The following is a 19,005-nucleotide window of genomic DNA, read 5'->3' as shown; positions in this document are numbered from 1 at the left end:
ACAAATGAGTAGCAAATCCGTTCCATTCGCAACTTCTCAGATAATGAAGCAGTCCATGTCCGAATGCAGCTGGACCTGGATGACGTTCAGGCTTGGGCTGATAAGTATAAGTAACATTCACGCCACACAAGTGCCAGGCAATGACCATCTCCAACAAGTGAGAATCTAACCATCGGCCCTTGATATTCAATGGCATTACCATCACCAAATCCCCTACCATCAACATCGGGTGTCAGCATTGGCCAGAAACTTAACTGGACCAGTCATATAAACACTGTGGCTACAAGAGCAGGTCAGAGGCTGGGTATCCTGTGGCGAGTGTCTCACCTCCTGACTCCCCAAAGCCTTTCCACCATCTACAAGGCACAAGTCAAGAGTGTGATGGAATACTCTCCACTTGTCTGGATGAGTGTGGCTCCAACAACACTCAAGAAGCTCAACACCATCCAGGACAAAGCAGTCTGCTTGATTGGCACCCCATCCACCACTTTAAACATTCACTCCCTCCACCACTGGCGCAATGTGTCTGCAGTGTGTGCCATCTACAAGATGTACTGCAGCAACTCGCCAAGGCTTCTTCGGCAGCACCTCCCAAACCCGCAACCTCTACCACCTAGAAGGACAATAACAGCAGGCGCATGGGAGCACCATCAACTGCAAGTTCCCCTACAAGTTACATACCATCCTGACTTGGAAATTTATCGCTGTTCCTTCATCGTCGCCAGGCCAAAATCCTGGAAATCCCTCCCTACAGCACTGTTGGGAGCACCTTCACCATATGGACTGCAGCAGTTCAAGAAGGGGTGGTTCACCGCCATCTTCTCGAGGGCAATTAGGGATGGGCAATAAATGCTGGCTTTGCCAGCGACGCCCACATCCCAGGAACAAATAAATTTTAAAAAATAGGGGAAATATGACTCATTTATGTGCTTTGAACGATGTACACGTGAGCTGCCTGTTAGGCCCAGGTGGCTAGTGTTCACCTGGCAGGAGTGGAGGCCCCACAATGTTGTTTTCTTTTGGCACCTGCGGCTCACGAAGCATGATCTGCCGCAGGCTGAAGAGGAGGCAGCAGACTTACAGAAAGAACAATTCTGTTTTTACAAACCGAGGCAGTCTCCATTCGCCATGCAAGCCTAGTAGCAGCTAACCTCTCGAGTGTGGTGCCGGGAGCCCGCTGACTGTATTTAAATAACCCTGCAGGACCCTGAGGTTGGAAAGTCGGTTGGGCACAACTACATAATGTCAAAGTCCCTTTCTCCGTTCCTCCCCCCGGCCCCCTTCCCGAGAGATGGGGCCCCAATGAACGGCAGCAGTGCGAGGACGTGGAAAGTCTAAGATACCGTGTATTCTGTTGACACAAATTGGTGTAGTACTTCATACTTTAAAAGCAGACTTGCATAGGACTAAAAGGCAGGAACAGTGGTGCAGTGTTGAAGGGAGAAATTAACAAAACTGCAACATTTTAATAAAAACATGTTTTTGGTGGCTGCATATAAGGCCAGGACTTGTAATAAACAAAAATTTGTGAGTTTTAAACCAGGCTAATTAATTGATTCTTAGAACTTTAGCAGTCAACCTGTATGGGTATGTAGTGTAAAATTTGTCATCAATACTGAATTGTACTGAGCAAGCATAGATGGCACTATAAAAAGTAAAGTCCACTTTAATAAGGAAGTACTTGCTGATCTCATTTTGTATCATTTACCATGCTCAAGCTACATGGGCTCACCAGGACATCTAGTGCTGGTCAGAACTTTGGTCTTCCCTAGTTGTAAAACAAAACCGTTTATTTTGTTACGGAGAAGAGAAAGAGAGAGGAACCGAGGTTTCTTATGAGCCCTAACATGATTGATCAAAGATCTTTCAGGTTGTTGGAAGTTTCTTGGTATGTTTTCTTAGTTTCTTGCTTGAAGAGCAAGTGGCTATTTTCTGCTACTTGTATTTTTCTCTCAAAGTGATCTTTCACAGAAACCTAGAAACCTGTGAACTTGCAAGCCAGCAACGAGAATGCATTTTAGGTGATTATTACTGATCAGCATTGCAGAGATTATCTGATGAGACTGTGGCTAAGACTTCAATTTATTTTATAAATTTAGTTTCTACATTATAAAATGCATGAAGTCTGCACGAACAGATTCCAAGCTTTGATGAGATGGTGCTTTGATAATTTGATAACATTACATTCAGTTTCCATTTTCCACCATTAGTTGCTGTCATTATGTTCACATGTAGCTGAGCTAACTCTCCTCGGCACGGCAAGCTTTTCTATAAATAGAGAGAGAGATCGCAAGATAGATCGAGATCTGTAGAATAATGGCTGGTCTCATGTGAGTGACATTCTTATATGCAGTCCTGAGATTGGATTTGAGATGATTTGGTGTGTGGGTTTGGAAGCACAAACCAGAGTGTGTCTCATTTGCCTCCATAATGTATTCATAATATTTATGCAATAATATTTGTTGGGAGATAATTTGTATATTACCAGTATTAATTTGCTTGATTTTCAATTTCCTTTCAATATTTCAGAGGGACAATACTGTTGTCTCTCTTGCTCTCTGCAACCCATAGTTATAGTCACTTTGCATTGTTTGTATAGTAACACAATCCGGTTTGTGTTCAGCAGTGATGCTTGAGGACGAATATTTGTAGCAATTAAGCAGATTTTTAGTGTAGCAGAAGTTTTGCTTATGGGTGTATGTAGTCTTAAAGGGGAATTTACTCGCCTCTTTTGATTCACAGTTGTAGCATAACCCCAATGAAGTAATCTGAGTTACACGCTTCAACCTTTGCAACACTTGGAAATATTTTCAATACTTGTATTTCCTGGTAAAAAATATTGGGACATATTAGTCACACCAAATTGTAATAAAGTTCATCAGTAAGATCATGTTGTTGCAAACTAATATTGTGGTTAAAGTGTATAATCCAAAACAAAAAACAAGCTGACCTGGACCCTTAACAGTTTTGAACCCTGAACCAGACTTGCCTCTTTCCTTGATCCAGAATATACGCCCCACCCCCATCCCAACTCCTAATGCTAAGACCAACACTCTAATAAACTGCACTCACTGAGTAAACAACCCTAATATTGCGAGCCATAAATTAACGGGGACCAGGACCAACCCCCAATTCCATGACCCCAGCCAAAGATTTAAAAAAGCAACAGATATTGGCAAGAAAAACTGGCAAGAAGGAATAGAAAGCATGAGCCAAATAGAAGTGGCAGTGCCCAGTGCAACAGAATCTTGAGCAATAAATAGGAATATGAACCCGAGAAGGGGCAAGCGCCCTCCTGCCGCACCCCCAAGGATAGTGAGCAAGACTTGGTGCAAGTTAGGACACGTGCAGCAGAGTTTTGGATGACCTCTAGTTTACGTAGAGTAGAATGTAGGAGGCCAGCCAGGTGTGTGTTGGAATAGTCAAGTCTAGAGGTAACAAAGGCATGGATGAGGGTTTCAACGGCAGATGAACTGAGATGAAGGCGGAGACTAGCGATGTTACGGAGGTGGAAATGGGTGGTCTTAGTGATGGCGAGGATATGAGGTTGAAAGCTCATCTCTGGTCAAATATGACACCAAGGTTGCGAGCAGTCTGATTCAGCCTCAGAATAATGAAGTGTTTTACTATTGTGGATTATCCCTGTAACTCCTGATTGCTTTGAAATGGACAGAAAATAACCTGCTATAGGTTGAAAGTTACGAATTAGTTTTTACTGAAAAAAGCACAGGAGCAAGATGGGTCCGTCAGTCAGTTGAATGCACTAATAGAATTATTGATTTCTTGCCTATAGTTCTAAAAGCAATTCAAGCTCTAAAATCCTTTAGCAGTTCTGTTCAGTAACTATGGACCATATATCTGTGATGAAAAGCTTTGTGAGATGAAACCCAAAGTATCCTTGTAACAATCTTGAACAAGCCATTTCCTCATTACCGACAGCAGCATCACCTTTCCTTCCTCAGCTTCAGTAAAATGGTCAACACAGGTAATGGCTTGACGTCTGTAATCAGTTGATTGATAGCCACAGGATCCATATTATTTCGATCATTTGGATGGACTTGGCACCTTCTACCAATTGTTAGGACATACAACTGGCTTAGACTTAAACAACATGTACAATCTCTGCTCCCAGCAAATGGATCGAAAACTTAGATAAGGAAAAACGTAACAAAACCAGGAGACAACTAAGTGTTGTGAAAGCGCACCTCTGCCATTGTCCAATGCTAAAAAAGTTACTGGTGCTATGCCCACAGAAAGAGGCAGAAAAAGTACTTCAGAATTATCCAGCACTGAAGGCCATTTGGCCCATCGTGCCTGTGCCGGCTCTTTGAAAATGCTATTCAATTAGTCGCACTCCCTTGCTCTTTCCCCGTAGCCATGGAAATTTTTTCCATTCAAGTTTAATATGCAATTCCTTTTTGAAATTTACTACTGAATCTGCTTCCACCACTTTTTCAGGCAGTGCATTCCTGATCATAACCACTTGCTGTGTAAATATATATCTTCTCATCACCTCTTTCCCCTCTGCTTTTGCCAATTATCTTAAATCTTGTTACGGACCCTTCTGCCAGTGGAAACAGTTTCTCCTTATTTATCAAAACCCCTCATAAAACACCTCTATTAAATCTCCCCTTACCCTTCACTGCTCTAAGGAAAAAAATCCTGGCATCATGTGTCTGCTTAAACAATCAAACAATTTTACCTTGACAGACTGCCTGCAGCAGTGTACAGACTGACAAGGGATGCAAATTTCTCGACCTTCCCCTGTACACACAGGCAGACAGCAGACAGACTCCCAGCATGCAGTTGCAGAAGATTATTTCAAACTTGCGACAATACTGGTAAACTTTAAATTCCTAATTTAAAACAGATATAGGGCAGAGGTTTTTATGAATTGAAACGGGATTGACTACCGATCATTAAAAGAAAAGCAGAATACTGCAAATGCTGGAAATCTAAAACCAGTCTGGAAGCAGTGCTGAGAAGGGGGTTTGTTCCTGAAGTGTTTTCTCTGATGATGCCTGGCCCGCACAGTATCTCTAGTATCTTCTGTCTTCGTTTGATTACTAATCATAGGGACGTAGAATGATGCAGCACAGAAGGAAGCCATTCAGCCCATCATGCCTGTGCTGGCACTTTGGTAGAGCTATCCAATTAGTCCCACACCTCTGCTCTTTCCCCATAGCCTTGTAATTTTTTTCCCTGATCTGTTGCAGTCATGTCTTCCCTCCATCTGCCCCAGTTGGGATTTGTTTTTAACCCAGGAAATCTGAGGAAGATTGTTGCATTTCTTTGATGTGACCGTCTAGTGTATTTTAAAAAATCCTCCAGCACAAAAGCAGCATCTGGTGATTATCATTGGGACAGAGAATGGTTGAGTGGTGATGCTGTCATGCTGTTTGAATGCTGCAACTTAAAGGACTCTAATTTCTAATTATTCCAATTGGAAGCTGAGAAATCTTGCTTTGTGTGGTCAGCTATGAATAATTTCACTTAAATTTGCTCTAGATAGGATTATGAATTTCCTCACCGCAGTAGACTTTTAAGATTACTATATGAATATTAAATTTCCTTATGAAGAGGAGCAAGTTGGTATTGAAATGTCCTGCTGACCTTTTGACTTTCATGTTGTGTTAGGATGACCCTTACACCAACCTGAACACGGCCTTTGATGTGGCAGAAAAATACCTGGACATTCCCAAAATGTTGGATGCTGAAGGTGAGAAGGGGCTTTACTTGTAATTAGTCTTAACCAAATGTTAGTGGATTTTTGTTGCATCTTAGAACTGTTATAATCACTAGATGAACCTAATCTTTTGAGTAAAGAGCACTTTAAATAGTTAAAGCAAGTAACTAAATGTTGCAGTCTTAACCGTTTGAAGTGCACCTAGGCTGCAAGTTGCCTTTAATTCCACCCTTTCGCAATTTGTGCTGTTCCAGGACTTCACGTCACTTCATGCTTTGATTAAAAATCAGCAATATATGCTGTGATATAATTTATTGTCTTATGGAGAACTGTTTGGTTTGTAGCTGATTTAAATGCAGAAGTTAAGATTTTACTTCAGAGCTCACTCAAATCAAAATCAATAATCTCTGGACTAGACATACACTTCCAAAGCTACCACTAGTTAGCTGTAGCATAAATAGGACTAGAGTTAACTGGTCCCAAATGACAGTGCATATGCTACTTGGAATTGAATCCTGATTTCACAGCAACTCCTTGAGAAAATGGGCAAATGCTCCTTGTTTTGCAAAGAGCAGAGTCAGTGCATCTCTTCAATGTCCAAACCTAGTGTTCTGGGATTTAATTTGAAAGAATGGTCCAACTAATAGACTCAAAGAGGCTGCAGTGCAATGACTGCCAGTCTGGTCTCTAGGGTTAACATTACAGCAAATGTCATCAATGACCAGAAAGGGCTTGAGAAAATTTGACTTAATTGGCACTGCTGTGGCAATAAAGGTTTGTCTATTTTCAAAGTAGGCTCCCTTTGGGATTGAGATGGCTCCAAGATGAGATGCCTAGGAGAGGGGGATATATATAATAGATATATAGATTTCTCAGTAGCGTGGTTTAGAGACTCAAACGTGGAGATAGGTTTCCACACACGTCAGCCACCCAACTGACCAAAGAAAGATCGAGCAACTGAAGTATTCAATTGAGCAATTGTTCCTGACCTTCAAAGTTGAAGTCTCGAGTGTAGAAGTAGCTTTAACCTTTCAGCTCCCTACTTGAATAACATGTTAGAAACTTTGCATTTAACTTCATTAAACAAACTTCTGTGACCATCTGCAATTTTTTTTAATTGGGGACACAGCAACAACTTGCATTTATATAGTGCCTTTAACGTAGTAAAACGTCCCATGGTGCTTCACAGGCTTATCAAACAAAATTTGACAACAAGTCACATAAGGAGATATCGGGACAGGTATTGATTTTATGGAGCGTCTTAAAGGTGGCGAGGCAGAGAGGCTTTCGGAGGGAATTCCGGAGCCTAAAGCCCAGGCAGCAAAAAGCACAGCTGCCAGTGGTGGAGTGATTAAAATCAGAAATGTGCAAGAGGCTAGAATTGGAGGAGTGCAGAGATCAAAGAGTTTTCAGGTTGAAGGAGATTACAGAAATCGAGGGGAACAAGGCCATGGAGGGATTTGAAAACCAGGATGAAATTTTTTTAAATCGAGGCATTGTTGAGCCGGGAGTCAGTGTAGGCCACTGAGTACAGAGGGTGATGGGTGAACAGCACTTTGTGCACGTTAGGATACTGACAGCAGAGTTTTGGATGAGTTCAGGTTTATGGAGGGTGGAAGATGGGAGGCCGGCCAGGAGAGCATTGGAATAGTCAAGTCTCGAGGTAACAAAGGCATAGTTGAGGGTTTCAGTAGCAGGTGAGCGGAGGCAGATGCGGAGACGGGCAATGATAAGAAGGTGGAAGTAGGTGGTCTTGTTGATGGTGAGGATAAGGGTCGGAAGCTCAGCTCAGAGTCAAATAGGATGCCATGGTTGCAAACAGTCTGGTTTAGCCTCAGACAGTAGCCAGTGAGAGGGATGGAATAAGTGGTTAGGGAACAGAGTTTGTGGTGGGGACCAAATGCCTTTGCTCTTCCCAATATTTCTTTGGAGGAAATTTCTGTTCTTCCAGGACTGGATGTCGGACAAGTAGCGTGACAAACCAGAGGCAGTGGAGGGGTCGAGAGGGGTGGAGGTGAGGTAGAGACTATCAAACGTATCTGGCTAAAGTAAGGGACAATATTTTACTATGAATATTGTCTTGAATATTCAAATAATTTCTGTTTACATATTTTGGAGCATTATTTGTGACTTTTTTTTTCAAATTGGCAAAATTTTCCCCACCAATTTTCTCCTGTTTTCCCCTTCCACCCACTCATCCCACATGTTTCCATTCCTTGCTGAGATGCCTATTCATGGACAATGGCTGCCTTCCAGTGCCTTGCCCAAATGGGCATTATTAATGTGTGAGCCTAGACAGTCAGCAAACTGTTTGACAGCCAAGCCTAATCCTATCCTCACCCTTTGTCCACTCCAGACAGGGCTTCTAAATTGTGATCAAGAGCAGCAACCCCGACTGGTTTTTGTTTTTTCCCCACCCCCATCTTTCACACCGAGGGACAATGAGGCATATTGTAGCAGCTTTACTATGGCCCTGGATGACGTCAATTAGCTCAGCACAGCTAGGGATCCTCCTGGGCTGTAAGGTTGAGCCACACACTAGATATATTTGCTAAGCCACTGGGAGGAGTATTTGTCCACTTACCATAAGTTTTTGTCCATTATGATTTCCATAAATACTAATGCATTTTTGTTCTACAATAGATTTATATAGGCAGTGTACAATAAGTTGTTAATCCCTCTAAAGGAAGTATGTGGAATGCGGGGGTGGGGGGAGGAATGACAAGTTAAGCACATCCCAGACTTCCTTATTCTCCCAACTTCTATAACTCCAGAAAGAGACCTTGAGGCTTGCAATAGTCCAGAATATTTTACAATTTGAAACTGATGCTTCAAAGTTAAGAGAGCGAGACAGAATTGGAATTGGCTTGCAAAATACTTTCTGATTAAATCGGGAAAGTTGAAAGGTGTAGATGCCTGGAAGGCTAAATAACTGGATTTGGTGCCAGATCAGGCTGATTGGTAAACTAAATGGCTGTAATTCCGGGTGAATTTTGAACGGTTCTGTTCCTTACACAGTTGATAAGGGTTTACGTTTGTTTGATCTTAAATGTTGCGATAATAGCTAACTTGGATCAGTAGTATACACATTTTAATAAGTGTGGAAGTTTTATGGCATGTAAACCAGGAAAATCACACCATTTCACATCATCTCATGGGTGTTTTCTCTGATTAACCTTCAGCATTCTGTTAAGCGCTGTATACGCTGAACAATGTGAAAACAATCTTTAATAAACCTGTTACAATTTAGCAAAAATTATGATTTTTTTTATAGTCCCTTGTGTCACATGCCAACGCTCCTCTTTGAAGGTGCTGTTATACTACAGATGACTGCCATAGATAGAGATGTGCAACTGGCAGGTCCAAGTTATACTGCTGTCTGCCACTCACTGTGAGCTCTGCTACCCTGGGCTGTGACATTTCCTGTTCGGAGTGCCTTTCTCTACCAACATTAAAAAGGTTTCATGCTGAGTTTCAAAGTTCTTGGATGGATCAATGGCCTGGGTGCTTTTAAAGTATAGCTGTGCATTGAGTTGGAGTTGCACTATACCTGGTGCAATGTCCAAACCATGCAAGACTGCCTACCGGAGTAATTACAGGCCACACAATTTCAATGTGATCAGGAGCCAGATTCGCCTTTATATTACTCATTTTGCAGTATGCAAATCAGAACCCTCTTTTTTAAGTGCAAAAGCAGCAATATAGAAGCATAGAAATCTACAGTGCAGGAGGAGGTCATTTTGGCCCATCGTGTCCCGCCGACTGACAAAGAGCCACACGGCCCTCGGTCAGCAGCCCTAAAGGTTACATATAAACCTATGAACAATGGCGGAAAGGTAAAGAGCATCCGGCCCAACCAGTCCGCCTCACACAACTGCGACACCCCCTGCACCGCAACATTCTACACTCCACCCCTTGTGATCTCCTGGGAGAGGCAAAAAACAGATTAAAAAAACCCAGGCCAATTGGGGGAAAAATCTGGGAAAATTCCTCTCCGACTCATCCAGGCGATCAAAACTAGTCCAGAAGATCACCCTGGCCGTATTCGATTCCCTGCAGTACTTACCATCATATCTGCGCCAGCCCACAAGAGGTTATCCGGTCTAATCCCACTTACCAGCTCTAGGTCCGTAACCCTGCAGATTACGGCACTTCAAGTGCCCATCCAAGCACCTTTTAAATGTGGTGAGGGTTTCTGCATCCACCACCCCTCCAGGCAGTGAGTTCCAGACCCCCACAACCCTCTGAGTGAAGAAGCCTCCCCTCAAATCCCCTCTAAACCCACCAACCACCTTAAAACTATGTCCCCTCATAATTGACCCCTCCACTAAGGGAAATAGGCCCTTGCTATCCACTATATCCAGGCCCCTCAAAATGTTATACACCTCTCTGAGGTCTCCTCTCGGCCTCCTCTGTTCCAATGAGAACAAACCCAGCCTATCCAATCTGTCCTCAAAACGAAGATTTTCCATTCCAGGCAGCATCCTAATAAATCTCCTCTGTACCTTCTCTAGTGCAATCACGTCCTTACTATAATATGGCGACCAGAACTGCACGTAGTACTCCAGCTGTGGCCTAACCAGAGTATTATACAATTTAAGCATACCTCCCTGTCTTGTTATTCTATGCCAGGGCCAATAAAGGCAAGCATTCCATATGCCTTCTTAACCACCTTATCCACCTGGCCTACTTTCAGAGGATTTTAGATTTTAAAGCTCCTTTCATGCACTCAGTTGAGCATCAGTTGTGCCTTATTTTATTGCAAGATTGAGTTTGCATGTGAATATTTTTAATTGCAGTGGACCCATCCTGTTATCCTACCTGGTGTGTGAAATCAATGGTCATTGTTATCTTCAAACTAATTAGCAGAAAAGCAATCCCCCTCTGGGGTAGAGCTTCCTTTTGATTGGAGCACCAATTGCCTAAAGCTTTTGCAGTACTTTTTAATTTTGTCGCCTGACTGATGTGATTTATGCCTTGAATGGGCTCTATGCCTGTGTTTGGCCACATATTATTGGAAGTCATTGTTTGCGGTCCGTAATTGGAAAATGGGAAGTGCCTTCCAACTGTTGAGCATGATGATCTGATCCCTCAAAGAAGCAATGGGACACTGATTGTCGTTTACTTACGTGACTGTTGAAGGATGCAGTGAGATCTGATCATCTTGTCCAGGGTGGGGCACAGCAGATTCCCCCCACACCCTTCAAGTACAACTGTGGAGTAGAAATTCAAATAGCAAAAATGGTAAATCTTTAATGTCTTTTGATAAAAATTGTGTTACACTGTGTACTATCCAAAGTAAAACATGTTATTATCTTGAGCAATATATTTTGCTGCTTGTGGTTTGCTTCCCTAGTTCTGGTAATCCATGATAATGCTGGTCCCATGGCAAAACATTTCCTGTTTTAAAAAAAAAAAAATAATGACGCACCATAACCTGATATTCTGCCATGGCAACCTAGCCAATTCACAAGTTGATGATGCATTGGCCACGTTGTATTGATTTCTTTTGATAGTAGTTTTTAATATGCCTTCTATTTCTGTCATTGGACTCGTTGATGGTGCTATTTTATATTGTTAATTTGTCTGAAACAAACTCTTGTAGGTCATCAACAATGGTGGGATTTAGCTTAATCTGCTATGGCGTTCCGCGTGCATTGGGGCAATTAAAATCTTAACGACTATACGATATGTTGTTTTTCACTCATTGTGGATCATCTTCAACTGAACGCAACAATCACTACAGGTCTCTTGCACCAGGCTCCTGGTGTAGCCCCCAGTTCCATCTGTCTTGTGTAATATAACTGTCTCGAAATGTCCCCCCCTCCCCCACCCCCTCTGCAAGATTGACTTTTCAGTAGATGAATACATTGTGTTGAATTTAAAATAAAAAAAATTAAATCCTTTCCTGTGTTTCCTGACAGACATTGTGGGTACAGCTCGTCCGGATGAGAAGGCAATCATGACTTATGTCTCTAGCTTCTACCATGCATTTTCAGGAGCCCAAAAGGTATCCCAGGAATCCATATTTCCCAGCAGCAATTGCTTCTCTGGCTAACTATAAATCTTTTTTTCTGTTCTCCAGCTGATATGTGTTTTTCCCATGCTGAACTTTCCACTCTTGATATGATCTCCTGTGTTGCATGATGGGAACAGTATGGTTCTTCGCTGATTGCATCTTGGCTCACCTTTTCTTTCTTAATCTTTTCTTGTCTTCCTTGCACAGATCTTATAAACACGCTTAGGCCGGATGAAAAGGCTATAATGACCTATGTTTCATGTTACTACCATGCGTTCTCAGGTGCGCAGAAGGTGAGAAACCTTACCTCACCCCTGTAGAATTCCTCTTTCATTTAGATTTTCTTATCTTGTTTCGCCAGATCCAATATTGCCCTTTTCACCTTTTATTTTAGTCTGGCTTACGGTGGTCCAGCTAATAAAAATCTTAAAAGATGCTGGTTTAGGAGATGAACATATATTGTTCATCCATTGCACCAATTCCACTTCAGTCACCCTAGAATGCGGTTTGTTTGATATAAATCTGATCGATTGGGTAGTCAAATTCCCCATTTTGCTTTCCCACATTTTTGAAATATGAAAAGGAGCGAAATATATCAAAGTTGCACTTTGACTGTAGACTTCTCCATCCACCTGGCCTCTATCACTTTGCGGTTGAGTTGGTAGGTGTGATGTGTGTGTGTGTGCGCAGTGCTGAGCTGAATCGCATTGTTGCCTCGTCCACCAGATTTTGTACAGCTCTTGTATTGGTCTCTCCAACCATTTAAAAAAAAAAAGATACAGCTGACGAGTTTGAGTGGCAATGAGATCCTTGGACCTGAACATCACACCAACTATCCTGGATTGTAGGGCTCTCTCTTCTCACTTGCAGCAAATGCTGTTCTTTAAGTTTTTACAGAAAACTCTTCTGTAATGAAGAGTGTAAATCATTGAATGACCTATTTCTGTCAGTATTGAATGCATCAGTATGAAAATTTGTTCATCATCCCGAGCAACTGTATGAGTAATTACTGTTAATGATACTTTGGTGCTGAACTGGTGACATCAAAAGAACAAACCAAAACCACATTTGACTCTGCCATTTCCCCGCCCTCCCCCTTCAAGTTCCTCCTTCATTGTTCTGCCACAGGGATGCCAGGAGTGGACAGTCTGGGATATAGACTTCTGTATGCCTGCTATCAATCCGATTGATCATTATGCCCCGCCACCCCAAATCTCCCCCAACGTGAATGACTTCATTTAAATACTTCCCGTCAGTTTATTCTTTGCATCTGCTTTTCCCTCCTGGATTGTTCCATCTTGGGGACCTGACTCAGAGCTTGGCAAACTTGTAGCAAAGTTTGATTGCAGCTAGTCCTGTGTCTGGCACAGGATTGTGATGGTTAGCCTGTTTAAGGCCCTCTGCTCTAAATGGGCAAATCCTGGTAACTACAACTGGAGCTGATCAAAAGGCAGTTGTAAATTTCAGGCTCCAGGTCAACAACTCTCATTCTTTCCCTTTCTAATTGTTCTGTGTGACAGTTCTCTTTATGCATCCCAGCTATCGATGAGATATCAACCCGGACTTTAACATTAGTGGGTCCATAATAAGCCAGCAGCAAATCCCTTTCCAACTTTCATGTTGAAATATGTATTTATTTTTACAATTTCTTTGCTTCATTCTTGCAACTGGTGTTCTTATCTGTCGTAGACTATATCCGTTTCTCTTTATTATGTTAATATCTTTTGCTTCACTCTCTGGCTTGGCCGATCTTCAGAGCAATATAATGTTCAATTAATCATTGTGTATAATATGCTTAATTGATTCCTAACTGCATTAACTCAATACAAGTTTATTTTTAGTAGTGCGAATTGCGGTACCATTTTCCATATTTGTTTTGTTTCCTGGGGCAGGGCACTTTATACATTTAATGATGTAGCTGATTTCTGCTTTTTAAAAAAAAAAAATATTCTAATGGGACCTGAAGAGTAACATCATTATGGTTCAAAATGGCTGGTTGTATTGAAGATGTGTAACAGTGAATGAAAAATAATTTCAGCAAATGATGTCCAAATCATGAGCTCACACGCCTGCCTCTTAAAACCATTGTGTGGCGTCCGCTCATTTTTATGAACTCTTCAGTGTGGATTCTTTCTCTATGAAGAGGGCTTGAGTATGAACAATGGAGAAATCGTATTAAAACCATTCCCGATTACTATCGTTTCATAAATATAACTATACTTTTTAGACATTTGTATTAATTTCCATAGCGCCAAGTTGTTTGCATTAGCTCCCTCGTGCTTTAGTTGTTCTCTCTCTTTAGTCATTCTGTTCCATTCCTTGTACCGCTTCCCGAGTCCGGAAGATGGGCAGCTGACCCGCTTATAACCAACCCATCAAGAGGCTGCAACCAAGCAGACTCGGCCTTTTTTATTTCTCTCTATCTCCTGGATGGGTGGAACAACCTAAACACCTGTATGATTGCTTAGCTGATATTGAGATTGAGAACTCATCACTTGGAAAATAACTGGTAAGTGAATGGCCCCTCTGTTAACTTTTGATGAGGGAAGGTTTATTCAAGCCTATAAATGAATGTCTGGACCGCGTGTGTGGTTCAAATGTGAGGCCATTTATGAAAATTTATTCTTTTGTGCATTGCTTATTGAACATGATGTTCCTAAGGACAGTTGGTCAGATATTGTCCACAAATATGTTTTTCCCTGTCGTGCAGCATCTTGTCTGCACTATAGTAGAGAAACAGCTGCAATGATTTCCTGTAGTTTACTGAATTTGTGCAAATGTAAACATTTATTGTCTGCTCTTCTCTGAACCCTCTTCTCATTGCTCATTTTCCACTCCGATATTAGTATTGCAAGCCTGAGGAAAATGACCCATGAGCAGTTTCCTTCCCCTCTCGTCCTGTCCCTGATACCATGCAGGTACAGGCCCTGGTTTTACTGTAGTTTTTTTTCTTTTGCACTAATGGCTTGTGTTTCAAGTTGATGCTGAATTGGTGCTAGTTTGTGTGTAGTAACTCGCTCTTCAGACAGTGCATGAATTGTTCCACTGGTCGTGCATTTCTTCGACTTTTAGTACCCTGCAAGTCTTTCACTGTGGTTTTGTGTGTCTTAAGGGAGCCCCCTGTTCTAACTGGTCCAACAGTCTGTCCAAAGTGAGACAGAGGTGAAAGTTTCACTTGAGTTCCAATGCCACACACACACACACACACACACACTTGTATTTATTATTTAAATAGGCTTTCAACCTGATCCTCCCTCGGCCGTTCATCTTCATGGCTGTGCAAAATGGCTGCCACATTTGCCTACATAAATCATTGCACTCCCAAGTACTTATTTTTATGTGAAGTATTTTGAGAGGCTTATACTTTTCTAAGGAGGAGTGAATTTCTCAATCCTGCTTTTCCAAAATGTGATGGTATCCATTTTCCACTGCTGGGTCCTGACTGTGGGAGCTGAGCAACTCAGGATGCATTATAGCATACTAATATTGGACACTGCACATGTTTTGAGATTGTTGCCTCCCTGAAAAATGAAAATATTGAGGTATCCAAACTGGATTGCACTCTAAACACACATGGTAATCCTAGCATAACTACCCAATGTATTTGTGCAGCTTTGAGAGAAAATTGCTTAGTAAGTAAATATTGGATTTGAATGGCCACAAACAAACAGCAAACCTGCACCTATACTGTAAATGGCTGCTGAATTGGAAATGTATTTGCTGAGTGACTTTCTGCACAAACACACATTAGCAGGTTTCTATGGAACAATTATTTTTTTGTTGACAAGCTGTCATGTGAGCTCTTCTGTCACGTGTGTGAAATGCAGTTGGTAAATAATTGACAGGAACTGTCTGCACTCAGTATACAGTGAGTCACTCCACTACCAGCTTCCACAGTACTTTAACATTTCCGTTCTTTGGGTTTGAAGTCTTATAGTAGTTTATAAGTTGTGTGGACGATGAATAAGTTTGCAACTTGCCTTCAATTTTTTTTTGAGTCCCTTGGCCAGCAAAATCTCAGTGTTACCGATAGTGTTAACTGAAAATTGGGCTGTAGCAAATTAATCAAATGAACCCATTTCCCTCGTCATTGCTTATTTTTATTTTAATGTCCTGGTCCAAAAACCTGCTACAGGTACAACGTCTCAAATCCGGCTGTCTGAAAATCGGAATTGTCCGAAAACCGGACATTTTTGAGAAACTCCCATTTGATATCAGTCAAATAAAATCTGGAATTATTGTCCAAAAACCGGCGGGCCGGATTAGGTATCGGCTTCGCCGCTATGTTTTAAATGGCGAGCAATCGGTCTGAGCCTTGACGAATGACCCTCGACCTGCCCCGACTCACGCCACCATTAGTACTATGTCTCGGTATGATACGTACACTCTTGATTTTCTTGTCCGAAATCGGAAAAATACAAAAATGTTGGTGGTTGTAGGGAGCTTCTCTTATGTAAATTAACTCATTACTTGCATTTGTTAGTGTAATTCTCACAATACAGATACACCCTGGAAAATCTAGTAACACTTCACTTTCAATAAAACAATTTGACACAACCTCCTCCAAAAAGATTTGCTCCTTTTAAGTAACATTGTGTAGAATCATTGTCTTGAAGACTGGGAACAGCGTGTTGGACTGTTCTATTTATCATCATCATAGGCAGTCCCTCGGAATCGAGGAAGACTTGCTTCCACTCCTGAAGTGAGTTCTTTGGTGGCTGGAACAGTCCAATACGAGAGCCACAGACTCTGTCTCAGATGGGACAGATAGTCGTTGAGGGAAGGGGTGGGTGGGACTGGGTTTAAACTAAAAAGGCAGTGGGATAGGACTCTATGAAGGGAGGCAGAGGGAAGTAAAAAAGGGGCAGAAGCAAAAGGTAGGAAGGAGAAAATCAAGAGTGGAGGGCAGAGAAATCAAGTGTAAAAATCAAAAAGGGCCACATTACAACATAATTCTAAAAGGACAAAGAGTGTTAAATAAACAAGCCTGTAGGCTCTGAGCCTCAATGCGAGGAGCATTCGTAATAAGATGGATGAATTAACTGAGCTGTTAACAGATATGATGTAATTGGGAATACGGAGACATGGCTCCAAGGTAACCAAGGCTGGGAACTCAACATTCGGGGGTATTCAATATTCAGGAAGGACAGACAGGAAGGAAAAGGAGGTGGGGTAGCGTTATTGGTTAAAGATGAGATTAATGCAATAGTAAGGAAGGACATTAGCGTGGATGGTGTGGAATCTATATGGGTAGAGCTGCAAAACACCAAAGGGCAGAAAACGCTAGTGGGAGTTGTGTACAGACCAGCAAACAGTAGTAGGGAGGTTGGGGATGGCATCAAACAGGAAATTAGGGACGCGTGCAATAAGGGTACAGCAGTTATCATGGGTGACTTTAATTTGCATATTATTTGGGCTAACCTGTGGAGGAGGATTTCCTAGAGTGTATGAGATGGTTTTCTAGACCAATATGTCGAGGAACCAACTAGAGAGCAGGCCATCCAAGAATGGGCCTTGTGTAACGAGAGAGGATTACTTAGCAATCTGGTCGTGCGGGACCCCTTGGGGAAGAGTGACCATAATATGGTAGAATTCGTCATTAAGATGGAGAGTGACACAGTTAATTCAGAGACTAGGGTCCTGAAGTTAAAGAAAGGAAATTTCGACGATATGAGACATGAATTATCGAGGATAGACTGGAGAATGATACTTAGAGTTGACGGTGGATAGGCAATGGCAGACATTTAAATATCACATGGATGAACTACAACAATTGTACATCCCTGTGTGGCGTAAGAAGGGAAGGTGGGTCAACCGTGGCTTACAAGGGAAATTAGGGAAAGTGTTAAATCCAAGGAAGAGGCATTTAAATTGGCCAGAAAAAGTAGCAAACCTGAGGATTGGGAGAAATTTAGAATTCAGCAGAGGAGGACTAGGGGTTTAATTAGGAGGGAGAAAATATAGCGTATAAGAGTAAGCTTGCAGGGAACATAAAAACTGGCTGCAAAAGCTTCTATAGATATGTGAAGAGAAAAAGATTAATGAAGACTAACTAATGTAGGTCCCTTGCAGTCAGAATCAGGGGAATTCATAATGGGGAACAAGGAAATGGCAGACCAATTCAATAAATACTTTGGTTCTGTCTTCACTAAGGAAGACACGAATAACCTCCCGAAAATACTAGGGGACCGAGGGTCTAGCGAGAAGGGGGAACTGAGGGAAATCTTTATTAGTCAGGAAATGGTGGTAGGGAAATTGAAGGGACTGAAGGCTGATAAATCCCATGGGGCTGATAGTCTGCATCCCAGAGTACTTAAGGAAGTGGCCCTAGAAATAGTAGATGCATTGATGGTCATTTTCCAACATTCCATGGACTCTGGTTCAGTTCCTATGGATTGGAGGGTAGCTAATGTAACCCCGCTTTTTAAAAAAAAAAGGAGGAGAGAGAAAACAGGGAATTATAGATCGGTTAGCCTGACATCGGTAGTGGGGAAAATGCTGGAATCAGTGATTAAAGATGTAATAGCAGCGCATTTGGAAAGCAGTGACAGGATCGGTCCAAGTCAGCATGGATTTATGCAAGGGAAATCATGCTTGACAAATCTAGAGTTTTTTGAGGATGTAACTAGTAGAGTGGATAAAGGAGAACCAGTGGATGTGGTGTATTTGGACTTTCAAAAGGCTTTTGACAAGGTCCCACACAAGAGATTGGTGTGCAAAATTAAAGCACATGGTATTGGGGGTAATGTATTGAAGTGGATAGAGAACTGGTTGGCAGACAGGAAGCAGAGTGGGAATAAACTGGTCCTTTTTAGAATGGCAGGCAGTGACTAGTGGGGTGCCGCAGGGTTCAGTGCTGGGATCCCAGCTATTTACAATATACATTAATGATTTGGACGAAGGAATTGAATGTAATATCTCCAAGTTTGCAGATGACACTAAGCTGGGTGGCAGTGCGAGCTGCGAGGAGGATGCTTGGAGGCTGCAGAGGGACTTGGACAGGTTAGATGAATGGGCAAATGCATGGCAGATGCAGTATATTGTGGATAAGTGTGAGTTTATCCACTTTGGTGGCAAAAACAGGAAAGCAGATTATTATCTGAATGGTGAAAGATTAGTAAAAGGGGAGGTGCAACGAGACCTGGGTGTCATGGTACATCAGTCATTGAAGGTAGGCATGCAGGTACACCAGGCAGTAAAGAAAGCAAATGGCATGCTGGCCTTCATAGCGAGGGGATTTGAGTATAGGAGCAGGAACGTCTTACTGCAGTTGTACAGGGTCTTGGTGAGACCACACCTT

The 19,005-nt window shown here is 42.1% G+C and overlaps 1 protein-coding gene across 7 annotated transcripts in view; it reads left to right on the top strand.

The window, feature by feature from the left end:
* actn1 (actinin, alpha 1) overlaps positions 1 to 19,005 on the top strand; it is a 208,944-nt gene that overhangs the window by 143,454 nt on the left and 46,485 nt on the right. For 4 of the 7 annotated variants that reach the window (XM_070878914.1, XM_070878921.1, XM_070878918.1 and 1 more), the window contains exons 7-8: positions 5,638 to 5,719; positions 11,611 to 11,696. In XM_070878914.1, coding sequence (XP_070735015.1) covers positions 5,638 to 5,719; positions 11,611 to 11,696 — 168 coding nt within the window. Of the gene's footprint in view, positions 1 to 5,637; positions 5,720 to 11,610; positions 11,697 to 11,912; positions 11,999 to 19,005 lie in introns of all 7 variants that reach the window. The other 3 variants (XM_070878920.1, XM_070878915.1, XM_070878917.1) reach the window with 1 other exon arrangement.

This window comes from Pristiophorus japonicus, chromosome 4, assembly GCF_044704955.1.
Source record: "Pristiophorus japonicus isolate sPriJap1 chromosome 4, sPriJap1.hap1, whole genome shotgun sequence".
NCBI classification, from domain to species: domain Eukaryota; kingdom Metazoa; phylum Chordata; class Chondrichthyes; family Pristiophoridae; genus Pristiophorus; species Pristiophorus japonicus.
Note: the sequence above shows the minus strand (reverse complement) of the source record. Positions and strands in the feature narration are given on the sequence as shown.